This window comes from Vicugna pacos, chromosome 1 (genome assembly GCF_048564905.1).
Source record: "Vicugna pacos chromosome 1, VicPac4, whole genome shotgun sequence".
NCBI classification, from domain to species: Eukaryota; Metazoa; Chordata; class Mammalia; order Artiodactyla; family Camelidae; genus Vicugna; species Vicugna pacos.
In genome coordinates, this window is record NC_132987.1 from 65,887,873 (window position 1) to 65,898,396 (window position 10,524).

The 10,524-nt window shown below is 53.6% G+C and overlaps 1 protein-coding gene across 1 annotated transcript in view; it reads left to right on the forward strand.

Annotated features, from left to right (window-relative positions):
• The window catches only part of SEMA5B (semaphorin 5B), a 116,585-nt gene extending 106,729 nt beyond the window's left edge, over positions 1-9,856 (forward strand). Inside the window, exons 12-22 of the mRNA XM_031680480.2 lie at positions 3,687-3,804; positions 3,954-4,135; positions 5,336-5,479; positions 5,663-5,810; positions 5,941-6,166; positions 6,370-6,588; positions 7,013-7,183; positions 7,285-7,434; positions 7,744-7,788; positions 8,218-8,423; positions 8,656-9,856. Coding sequence (XP_031536340.1) covers positions 3,687-3,804; positions 3,954-4,135; positions 5,336-5,479; positions 5,663-5,810; positions 5,941-6,166; positions 6,370-6,588; positions 7,013-7,183; positions 7,285-7,434; positions 7,744-7,788; positions 8,218-8,423; positions 8,656-8,814 — 1,768 coding nt within the window. The 3' untranslated portion in view covers positions 8,815-9,856. The remainder of the gene's footprint in view (positions 1-3,686; positions 3,805-3,953; positions 4,136-5,335; positions 5,480-5,662; positions 5,811-5,940; positions 6,167-6,369; positions 6,589-7,012; positions 7,184-7,284; positions 7,435-7,743; positions 7,789-8,217; positions 8,424-8,655) is intronic.
• Positions 9,857-10,524: the final 668 nt, after the last annotated feature.

Genomic DNA, 10,524 nt, shown 5'->3' on the forward strand with positions numbered 1-10,524 from the left:
CCCGGAATCCGTGGCTTGTCTCCAGGCCCCTCCCTTCACTCAGGCAAACCTCAGCCCTGTGGGGCACAAGCAGGACCCTGGCCTGGCCAGAGAGAGACCAGGGCTCACAGGAGGAGGAGCAGAGGGAAGGAACAGCTGACTGGCTCTACAGAGCAGGTGCTTATGCATGAAGTACCGCACCCTTCTTCCTTCCAGGCTGCCTTTCGTGTGCCCTGGAGGGAAGGGGCCCTTCTACACCAGCTCCTCCCAACCTTCCTCCCTGACAGGGGGTCTGGGCACCCCCTCCACTGCCATCTTAAGTAATGGCCACTTGCTCCCAAGCACCACCCTGGACAGCTCCAATTGTGAAACTGTTGCTATATGGTGCCAGAATCCACTTGCTTGCAAATTCCACCATCCATCTCTGTCCTGCCTTGGAGCCCATCGAATGAACCTGTTCCCTTTCGTAATGGCTGCTTGAAACATTGCAGTAAAAAAGACATGGTGATATATTATCAGCCTGATGGCTGCTTCTATGAAAGAAACTTTAAACTGCCACCCATTTCTACAGTCAGAAACACACTTCTCCTCTGCTTGGAGCTTTAATTTTCTTAAGAATGTTCTCTGCTCTGTAAGCTTTAGAGTGACCTTTGGCTGAAAGCAGTGAATGTGGACAAGAAGAGAGCTTGGGCACTGGTGCCAGGGAGGTCTCCCTGGCCCCCTCAGGCAGCGAGAGGCCGGGGCAGCGCAGGGCAGGGCAGGGCAGGGCAGGGCAGAGCAGAGCAGGATTGTCTGCGGAGAATCTGCTCTTTTCTTTCTTTGGGAGAACTGAGAGCAGGAGAGGCTGAGATGGTGAGGGAGCCTGAAGCAGGTGGGGATGCTGTGGCCAGCATCGACTCCGTGTTTCTCTTTGCTCTTTTCTTATCCTGTCATGGACTGGAAAGACAAGCACTTCATCCCTTGGCTTGGGAACTCTGATGACAAAAGTGGCCCTGGAGAGGCAGTTCTAATGCCATTCATTAGAATCACCTGAGGAGTGTTTCAAACGCTCCAGTGCCTGGGCCTCCAGTCCAGAAGGCGCAGCAATAGACGGGCGTTTTGTTTGCTTAAGCGTTTCAAAAGGTCCCCGGGAGATTCTAATTTGCAGTCAGAATTGGGGACGACTGTTCTAGAGCTGGTTCGGCCCTAGCTGAAAGAAGTAGCACAAAGCAGACTGCATCCCTCCCGAGTCTTCTGCTGTTTTTAAATTGAATAGTTGACTTACAATGTAGTGTTAGTTTCTGGTGTACAGCACAGTGATTCAGTTATACATATATACATATGTTCTTTTTCATATTCTCTTCCATCATGGTTTATCATAGGATATTGAATATAGTTCCCTGTGCTATACGGTAGGACCTTGTTGTTTATCTATTTTATATATGGTAGTTAGTATCTGTTAATCCCAAACTACTAATTTACCCCTGCCCCACCCTCTTTCCTCTTTGCTGACCGTGAATTTGTTTTCCATGTCTGTGAGTCTGTTTCTGTTTTGTAAATAAGTTTATCTGTGTCATATTTTAGATTCCACATTTGACTGATATCATATGGTATTTGTCATTCTTTGTCTGACTTACTTCATTGAGTATGATAATCTCTGGGCCCATCCATGTTGCTGCAAATGGCATTATTTCATTCTTTTTTATGGCTGAGGGCTGAGTAATATTCCACTATGTGTATATATATCTCTCTCTGACATCTTCTTCATCTACAGAATCTTCTGTTTTTATCTTATGTAAATCAAATTTTCTGTTCTTATCCATTCTTTCTACTGGCAGACATTTATTTTTGATGAATAGAGTCTTATTTATTATTATTATTATCATCATCATTAATATTATTAATCACTAGTCATGGCCAGTTCTTTTTTTATTATTTAATCTATACTGCTTGTAAAGTGCCATGTCAGTGTTTCTAGAGTTTGACACCCATTTCTGAGAGCTGAGGGAAATACACTTGGGAGTGGGCTTTCCTGAGTCCTGACTGGCTGAATTTGCTGGCATCAGATTTGGCCCAAAGGTCAGCCAGTGAGCAGAATCTCAAAACCACAGGTTGCTGGGACTACCTTTGCACATGTATTGTATTTAGTCCCATGATATCTAGTTTGATGTATTTGCATATGGAACACCCCCAAATCAAACCGTTGATCCCAGGTGAAAATATGAGCACATGTACGTTGTACAATTTACACAAATTGTCTTTGAACAAATGAAGTAGAAATATAGCCAAGTGGGCCCGAGTATGCCTACTGGGGTCCAGCAAGGCTGTCACCCCCTAAAGCCCCAAGTATCACCTCCATTATATGAGGGTTGCCATGGGTTGCCAGAGCAAGGAGAGCACTGTTTTCTGGGTGGGGAAGCCCCACTCTTCTTTGTAAGGTCTCTCATATAACTGCTTCTCCCTCTGGGGCCTGACATGGTCTACTGAACTCAGTGAAAATATAGGGGAATTTCCCTGAAGCTTCGAGAGAATAGAAAGATTCTATCCTGGAGACACCAACAGGGGCAGCCCCTTGACTCCTTTGTATATCCCTTTAGCCGTCAGCAGCCTGGGCCCCTTGGCCAGTGGAAAATCCCTCTGCAGACTCCTGTCATGGTGTGGGCTCCCCCCGTCTCTTCGTCATCCAGCACCACCTTCACCCCAAGCCTCTTCTGCTTTCTAACCTCCAATTTCTGCCCCACTCTCAGTGCTCCCCTAGGCCCTCTGCAGCAGGCCTGCTGCTGCAGAGCAGACGGGGTGGAAGCTGGGGAAGGAGGCAGAAGGACCCAGGGTACCCCCTGGGTTGGCAGTGGGCTCTCTGGGTGTTGGAGGAAACTTCCTTCAGGCTCAGAATCTGATATTCTGTTTACTTAGCAAATGGCCAGCAAATCCTGATTCTAGAATTCCCATGCTCTTTCTCCTCCCTGAAGTTTTACTAGTAGAGATGTAATTATTTTGTTGTTGTTAAAAACTGTAGAGGATACATGACTAAGTCAGAAAGAGGGAAGAGAGAAGCCTAATCTGTGAGAAGTGGAGGCTTTGGGGCCTGCATCGGTGTGGGAACTGTTACCTCTCCTGGGTCACTGCAGATAGACCAGCCCTGGCATCCCTAGGGGAATTTTTAAACCCCTCATGACATCCACCAGACAGTCTTGTCTGGGGTGGGCCCCAGCTATCAGGTTTTTTTTTAAAGCTCCTTTAGTGATTCTAATGTGCAGCGAGGGTGGAGACCCACTGGGCCAGATCATCTGTAAGGTCCTTCCCATCACTCTATAACGAGAACGACTGACAGGGAGGTGCTCCCTCTTTGGATTTCTGTTAGCACATTTTCTGTGGCCCTAGAGGGGAAGTGTGGGCACCCAGACTCAGGGAAGGCACTGGTCTCTTGCTTAGTGTATGGGCTCAGGGACAAGAGTGCGAGTCCATGTTCTGCTTTCTGGGTTTCCACCAAATAACATGGGGATGGTAACAGTTCCTTCCTCATCAAGTTGTTTTATGGAGTTATTCATGCTTATGAAGTGCTTGAAATGATGCCTGGCACGCAGTGAGTACTCGGTGAACTTAGTTCTTGTTGTGGAGGACACCTGGATGGAGAGGAGTACCCAGGGTGGGGTGTCCAGGGGTATTCTTGGGATACAGGTGAGGGTGGGAGCCCAGTGGATTTGAGTTTCAGGACATCTGTCTGGCAGGGCCTGCCTGGGGGCACGGGACCCGTACTGCGGCTGGGACGGGAAGCAACAACGTTGCAGCACGCTTGAGGAGAGCTCCAACATGAGCCTGTGGACCCAGAACATCACGGCGTGTCCTGTGAGAACCCCTTTGTACTCCAACTAGAGACCTCTCCCCTCAAATTCAGGCCGGGATTCCCCACCAGTATTCCCACATTCCCTGGAACCTCGTGCCTTCCCTACCTCTGCCTTATGTGATAGGGTCCTGCTCCCCATGTGTGTCTGCAGGTGCGGAATGTGACTCAGGATGGGGGCTTCGGCCCGTGGTCACCATGGCAACCATGTGAGCACTTAGATGGGGACAACTCAGGCTCTTGCCTGTGTCGGGCCCGAGCCTGTGATTCCCCTCGACCCCACTGTGGGGGCCGAGACTGCCTGGGGCCAGCCATCCACATCGCCAACTGCTCCAGGTATGTAAGGATACAGGAGTTGCTGGTGGTGACCTTGGCATGGAGTTGGGGAAGAGAGGAAACAGGGCTTCTCCAGTCAGGTGTTTGCACTAGGACACAGAAACGACTTCAGGGCTGTGTAGGGGACTGGACAGGTAACTGACATCTGAGGCAGCAAACATGAGCCCTGGGGGAGTTTCCACTCCAGTAGGAAAGAAGTCTCTACCTTGTGGGTGCTCTTCATACAAAGAGGAAGTCTGCATAGGCATGGGAGTCACCCCTAGACAGACTGTAACCTCAGTAAGCCTTGATGTTCCAAACAGGAAGGACAGCATGGGATGGTGGTAAGGTAGGCACACCTGGTGACAGTCCTGGATTGCTAGTGTCTGGTGTGACCTTGGTCAAGCCACCCAACCACTCTGAGTTTCTCTAAATGAAGGTTACAGTGCCCGCCCTTAGGGTCGTTGTGAGGGGTAAATGAGATTTTATACACATACACACACACACACACACACACACACACACACACTCACACACACACAAAGTGCTTGCACACTGCCTGCTACCTGGGCACTCCATAAAGTGGTTAAAATAAATAACCCATAATTCTGGATACTCTTAAAATAACTTAATTTTGTATACATTTATTAACTTAACTATCACAACCACCTTATGGGATAGGAATATTATCATTATCCTTACTTTAAAGATACAAGCATGATGATGCACAGGTTTCATTAACTGCCTAGCCTTAAATAGCCAGTAAGTGGTGGAGCCAACATGTGAAAATTGGAGTCAAAGTTGACAAGAGTGAGTGATGTTTTGAGGTTGGAGCAAAGCATGAGCAGTAGGAGAACCGGGGAGAAGGCATGGGTGCATGTGCAAGGGTCCACCAACCAAGAAGGCTGGAGCAAAGGTTGCACATGGGAAAGGCAACTGGGGCTTTCTTCTCTAGAGAATGTGTCCTTTGACCCTGTGAGTAGGGGCCGTGTCCTATCTCTGTGCTTTAACTCTGAGCACAGCCTGATGTATGGAAGAAGGCTCTCAACCCACGTTCAGGGGATGAGCAATGAATGGATGATTTGGCCTGAGACGGCCTGGTTAGGAGTTATTTTCTATCAGTGTCTGGGCTTCCTGACAATACAAAATCCATCAAAGCAGATGTAGATCAGATCTAAGAAGCTAGGGCTCATCTGTCTCTGTCCCCTCTGGCCCCACCAGGAATGGGGCGTGGACCCCGTGGTCGTCGTGGGCCCTGTGCAGCACGTCCTGTGGGATCGGATTCCAGGTCCGCCAGCGCAGTTGCAGCAACCCTGCTCCGCGCCACGGGGGCCGCATCTGCGTGGGCAAGAGCCGGGAGGAGCGGTGAGCTAGGATGTGGCTGGAGGGTTCTCTGGCAAGCCAGCCCTGAGGCCCCAGACTTTTCCCCTAGAAGGTGGTCTGGATTCTCCGAGTAGTCCAGTGGACTCTCGTTCTCCCAGAGACCTCTTGTTAGGGAAAGGAGTACCCGCTCCCTAGAGTGATGACTCCGCCCCCTCTTCCCCTCAGGTTCTGTAACGAAAACACGCCTTGCCCGGTGCCCATCTTCTGGGCAACCTGGGGCTCCTGGAGCAAGTGCAGCAGCAACTGTGGGGGCGGCGTGCAATCGCGGCGTCGGGCCTGTGAGAACGGCAACTCCTGCCCCGGCTGCGGCGTGGTGAGCGCCAGGCCAGGGGGCGGGCGTGGGATGCTTGGACCTCAAGCCAGGGGTAGGGCAGGCGGGGCTGGCGCGCAGGGCAAGCCAGGGGCTGCGATGCTGTGAAACAGCACCTGCTCCCATCTCAAAGGAGTTCAAGACGTGCAACCCCGAGGGCTGCCCCGAAGTGCGGCGCAACACGCCCTGGACGCCGTGGCTGCCCGTGAACGTGACCCAGGCAGGGGCGCGGCAGGAGCAGCGCTTCCGCTTCACGTGCCGCGCACCCCTTCCCGACCCCCACGGCCTGCAGCTTGGCAGAAGAAGGACGGAGACCAGAACCTGCCCCGCAGACGGCTCCGGAGCCTGCGACACAGATGGTACAGCCCTGCGCCTCCCCACCCGTCGCCCTCCCCGCCCAGACCCAGAGCAATGGGCACGGATGGGGGCCAGGAACCAGAGGTTGGGGGTGGGGGGTGGGGAGAGGGTGCACAGTTTGGAAGAAGGCGGGAGGCCTTTGGGCTGCAGTGGGGGCCGCTGGGCGCCTTCTGTGGCTGAAGCCAGCCCCCCTCTATCCCCCTAGCCCTGGTGGAGGATCTCCTGCGCAGCGGGAGCACCTCCCCGCACATGGTGAGTGGGGGCTGGGCTGCCTGGGGCCCGTGGTCATCCTGCTCCCGGGACTGCGAGCTGGGCTTCCGCGTCCGCAAGAGAACCTGCACGAACCCAGAGCCCCGCAATGGGGGCCTGCCCTGCGTGGGGGACGCAGCAGAGTACCAGGACTGCAACCCGCAGGCTTGTCCAGGTAACCCTGCACTGAGGAATCTTGGCCCAGGGAGACTCCTGGGCTTACCCAGGCCACAAATCATGCCTGGAGACCTCTTCTCCCTGCCAACTCTGTACAACAGGCCCCAGAGCTCTTTTTTGCTCTGAACGTGGCCACAGCAGCTCCTTGGGTGGAGTCTGGCGTTTCCTCACCCTCACTTTTTTCTCTCCTCTAGTAGGTTAGCCAGATAAGGCTCTTGATTTGAGGCAGAGTTAGATTTTGGTGTCTGCAGCCTGCATTTTTCCCTGCACCCCTGAGGGGAGGGACACTCCCCAATAGTGGGCTATGGCGTGGATTAGGGCAGATGTCAAGGGCACAGTGGCCCAGGGCAGAGTAGCCTAGCCTGGGTTGGGGTAGAAGACCTGCACCTGTGCCCCCCTTCACACACCCCATCCCCTTGCAGTGCGGGGTGCCTGGTCCTGTTGGACCTCGTGGTCCCCATGTTCAGCCTCCTGCGGTGGCGGCCACTATCAACGCACCCGTTCCTGCACCAGCCCTGCGCCCTCCCCAGGTGAGGACATCTGTCTTGGGCTGCACACGGAGGAGGCACTCTGTGCCACACAGGCCTGCCCAGGTACTGAGTGCATCTGGCAGGGACTGGGGAGCACCTTGGAGCCTGCCCATCCCCACTAGGAAGTCCTGGTGGTTAACCTCATCCCAACCCACAACCCACAGAAGGCTGGTCACCATGGTCTGAATGGAGTACATGCACCGAGGATGGAGTCCAGAGCCGCAGCCGACACTGCGAGGAGCTGGTCCCTGGGCCCAGTACCTGCACTGGGAACAGCAGTCAGAGCCGCCCCTGCCCCTACAGCGAGATTCCTGGTCGGTCTTTGAGCCAGCACCTTCACACCAACCCCTCCCACCCCGAGCCCCCAACTTCCTTCCCCTCTGAGGGATCCTGGGGGGTGAAATGCCACAGTGGGAGGTGCACACACTTTGGATCTTTGCCCCTCCTTATCTAGTGGGTAGGCCAACCCTTCTTAGAGTTGGGGCCTGGAGCGAAACAAAGGGGAATGAAGGTCCCATAGCTCACTATGGACCCAGGGGTCCTCCCAGAGACATACCAAGCCCTGAAGGACCTGTCTCCTCTCCTTCCTGCCTGTGACACCCGCTCCGCTTGTCTTCTTGCAGTGATCCTGCCTGCCTCCAGTGTGGACGAGGCCACTGGCTGTGGAGGTAAGAGGAACCTGCCCCACCTCATGATGCTGCCCTTCTATCCCCCCGCCCCTCAAGGAGGAGACCCACCTACTCCCACATCTGGAGTCTCTCCACTTCCTGCTCCAGACACATAGACTTTGTTGAGGTCCCACTTTAGCGCATGCGTAGGGCAGTCTGGACAGTTTCATCTGTGCCCCCCAGCTAGGAGGTGGGCATCAAGTCTGTATTCTGGGAGAGTCACCCAGCTCCACAGCACTGGTTGTCTCCTCTGACCCAAGCTACAGGTGGTCCTGTGAGACAGACCTCTGGTGACAGGTCCCCCTAGCCTCCTGTTTCTTATGGCTCTGGTCTCAAAGCCCTTTTCTTTACACCTCAGAGCCTTCTGTTGGAAGGCAGCTGGGGGCCTTCACAGTGGCCCTTGCCTTACCTCCTTACCTCTTCTCCCAGGGTTCAGTCTCATCCACCTGGTGGCCACGGGCATCTCCTGCTTCCTGGGCTCTGGGCTGCTGACCTTGGCAGTGTACCTGTCCTGCCAGCACTGCCAGCACCAGTCCCAGGAGTCTACACTCGTCCATCCTGCCACCCCCAACCACCTGCACTACAAGGGTGGGGGCACACCCAAGAATGAGAAGTACACACCCATGGAATTCAAGGTGGGACCCCTCTTGTAGAAGCAGAGGGCAGGGTGCAGAGGGCAGAGGTCCTGGCCCTAAGCTGGGCATAACTGGGCTGGGCACTTGGGAGAGAGCGGTGGTGAACAGAATGCTGTGTCAGCTGTCAGAATGTTCTCTCATCGACTGGCTCCTGATCTCCTTACCCTGGTCTGTCCCCTCCCCCCATCTCTTCCTTCTCCCCTTCCTCCCTGGTTCCTTTGTTCTCCCACAGACCCTGAACAAGAACAACCTGATCCCTGATGACAGAGCCAGTTTCTACCCATTGCAGCAGACCAACGTGTACACGACCACCTACTACCCCAGTCCGCTGAACAAACACAGCTTTCGGCCTGAGGCCTCACCTGGACAACGGTGCTTCCCCAACAGCTGATACCACTGTCCTGGGGACTTGGACTCCTTGCCTTCCTAAGGCACAGAGCAGGTGGAGATGGGACGGTGGAGCCACTGCGGTTTTCTCCCTCTACACTAAGCCAAGAACTTGCTGCCTTGCCTTGTGGGGGTCCCGTCTGGCTTCAGAGAGCTCTGGCTGGCAGTGACCATGGGGGAGAGGGCTGGCTTCACGCTGGCACATGGCTGCAGTTCCAGCTCAGCCCAGGTCTCTGACGGCCTCCTTGCAACCCACCATCATGCTGATCTCCCCTGCCGTGTCTGGGCTGCGGACCTCCTAGGCATGTGAGGAATTGGAGAGTGGAGATGGCAGGAGGGCAGACTCTTAGGTTTGGGTTGGAAATGATGGCCTATGTGGCCATCATGGGCCGTGGCTGCCCCTCTCTGGCTGGCCCCAGGAAGGGCCTGGGCCACATCCTGGTGATCTCTGAAAGAAACTAATCAAATGGCTCCAGTAGCTCTGGATTCTCTGCCCAGGGCTGGGCCATTGTGGTGCTGCCCCAGTGTGCCATGGGGTCCAAGCCAGCCCAGGTTGTCCACCTCGCCTAGCAGTCTGCACTTTGCCCAGGGACATCCCTCTGGTCAGAGGCATTGAGGATTGGGGACTGGAGACTAATCTTTGCTGAGAAGTCCTTTAATCTGGACTGGCACATTCCTCATCCTTGCCCTCAGAATGCACGAATGGTGGCCGGGGGGAAAGGGAGACAGGAGTCCAGCCTCTGTGCCATGCTGGAGACTGTCTTCCAGTTGCTGCTGAACAGAGCTGTTGGCTGAGACCTGCTTGGGAGCCTCTGCTGGCCCCTCATCTGTTCAGGAAGATACATGTACACATACAATCACAATCTGCTACAGCAACGAAGAGGGTGTTGGACTGTGGTGTTATTAATTAAAGATGATACCAGTCTCCAAATATAATGTTGTCTTTATGCATACGTGTGGGCTCCTCTTGGCCTGGTCTAGTCAATTAGAGTGATGCACTGGGGTGACAGATGGTTTTCTCAGGGTGGGAGAGATGACCCACATAGAGTGTGACTTTAACGCACACACAGGCAGGTTGCCCTAAACCCTGGTTGGGAAAGAGGTTAGGGATAAACAGATTGATAAGGAGGGACACAGAGTGCACCAGATGCAGTACAACGGAAGATTTCTGCTCGTTCCCTCCGTAGCTCTAACAGACAACAGCTCCATGGCGGAAATGTGCGAGTCCAGCAGCGGGGTGTGCATGAGGGTTATTTTATGAGGTATTTACATTGATGAGTTTAATAAAGTTAAAACAGAAATGAGTAAATCTGAGGTGAAGGCAGCCCGCTGTAGTTTTTGCCGGATTAAATAAAAATAACCTTCGAGCCTCAGCCCGCCAAATCAATACTACCGTTTTGGCTAAGATTGATGGACGCGTTAAATTTAGAGAGCAATTTCCTGGCTTAATTGGCTGGATCAATTCTTACAGTATTCCCAGCAAAATCTTGTAGGTCAGGCAGTAAAGGCTGAGATCCTGGGGGAAGAGGAGGCAGAGGATCTTGGGAAGGGAAGGAGGAAGATGAAGGAAAGAGTGTTCCTGGACCTCGTGTCTCGGGGTTCCTTGTGTTCACTGGGACAATTGCAATAGCAATGTCCTTTGGCCAGCATGGAGCCCAATCAGAGAGAGCTCAGGGGTCACATGAGTATTTCCGCAGTTTGGGGATACCTCACT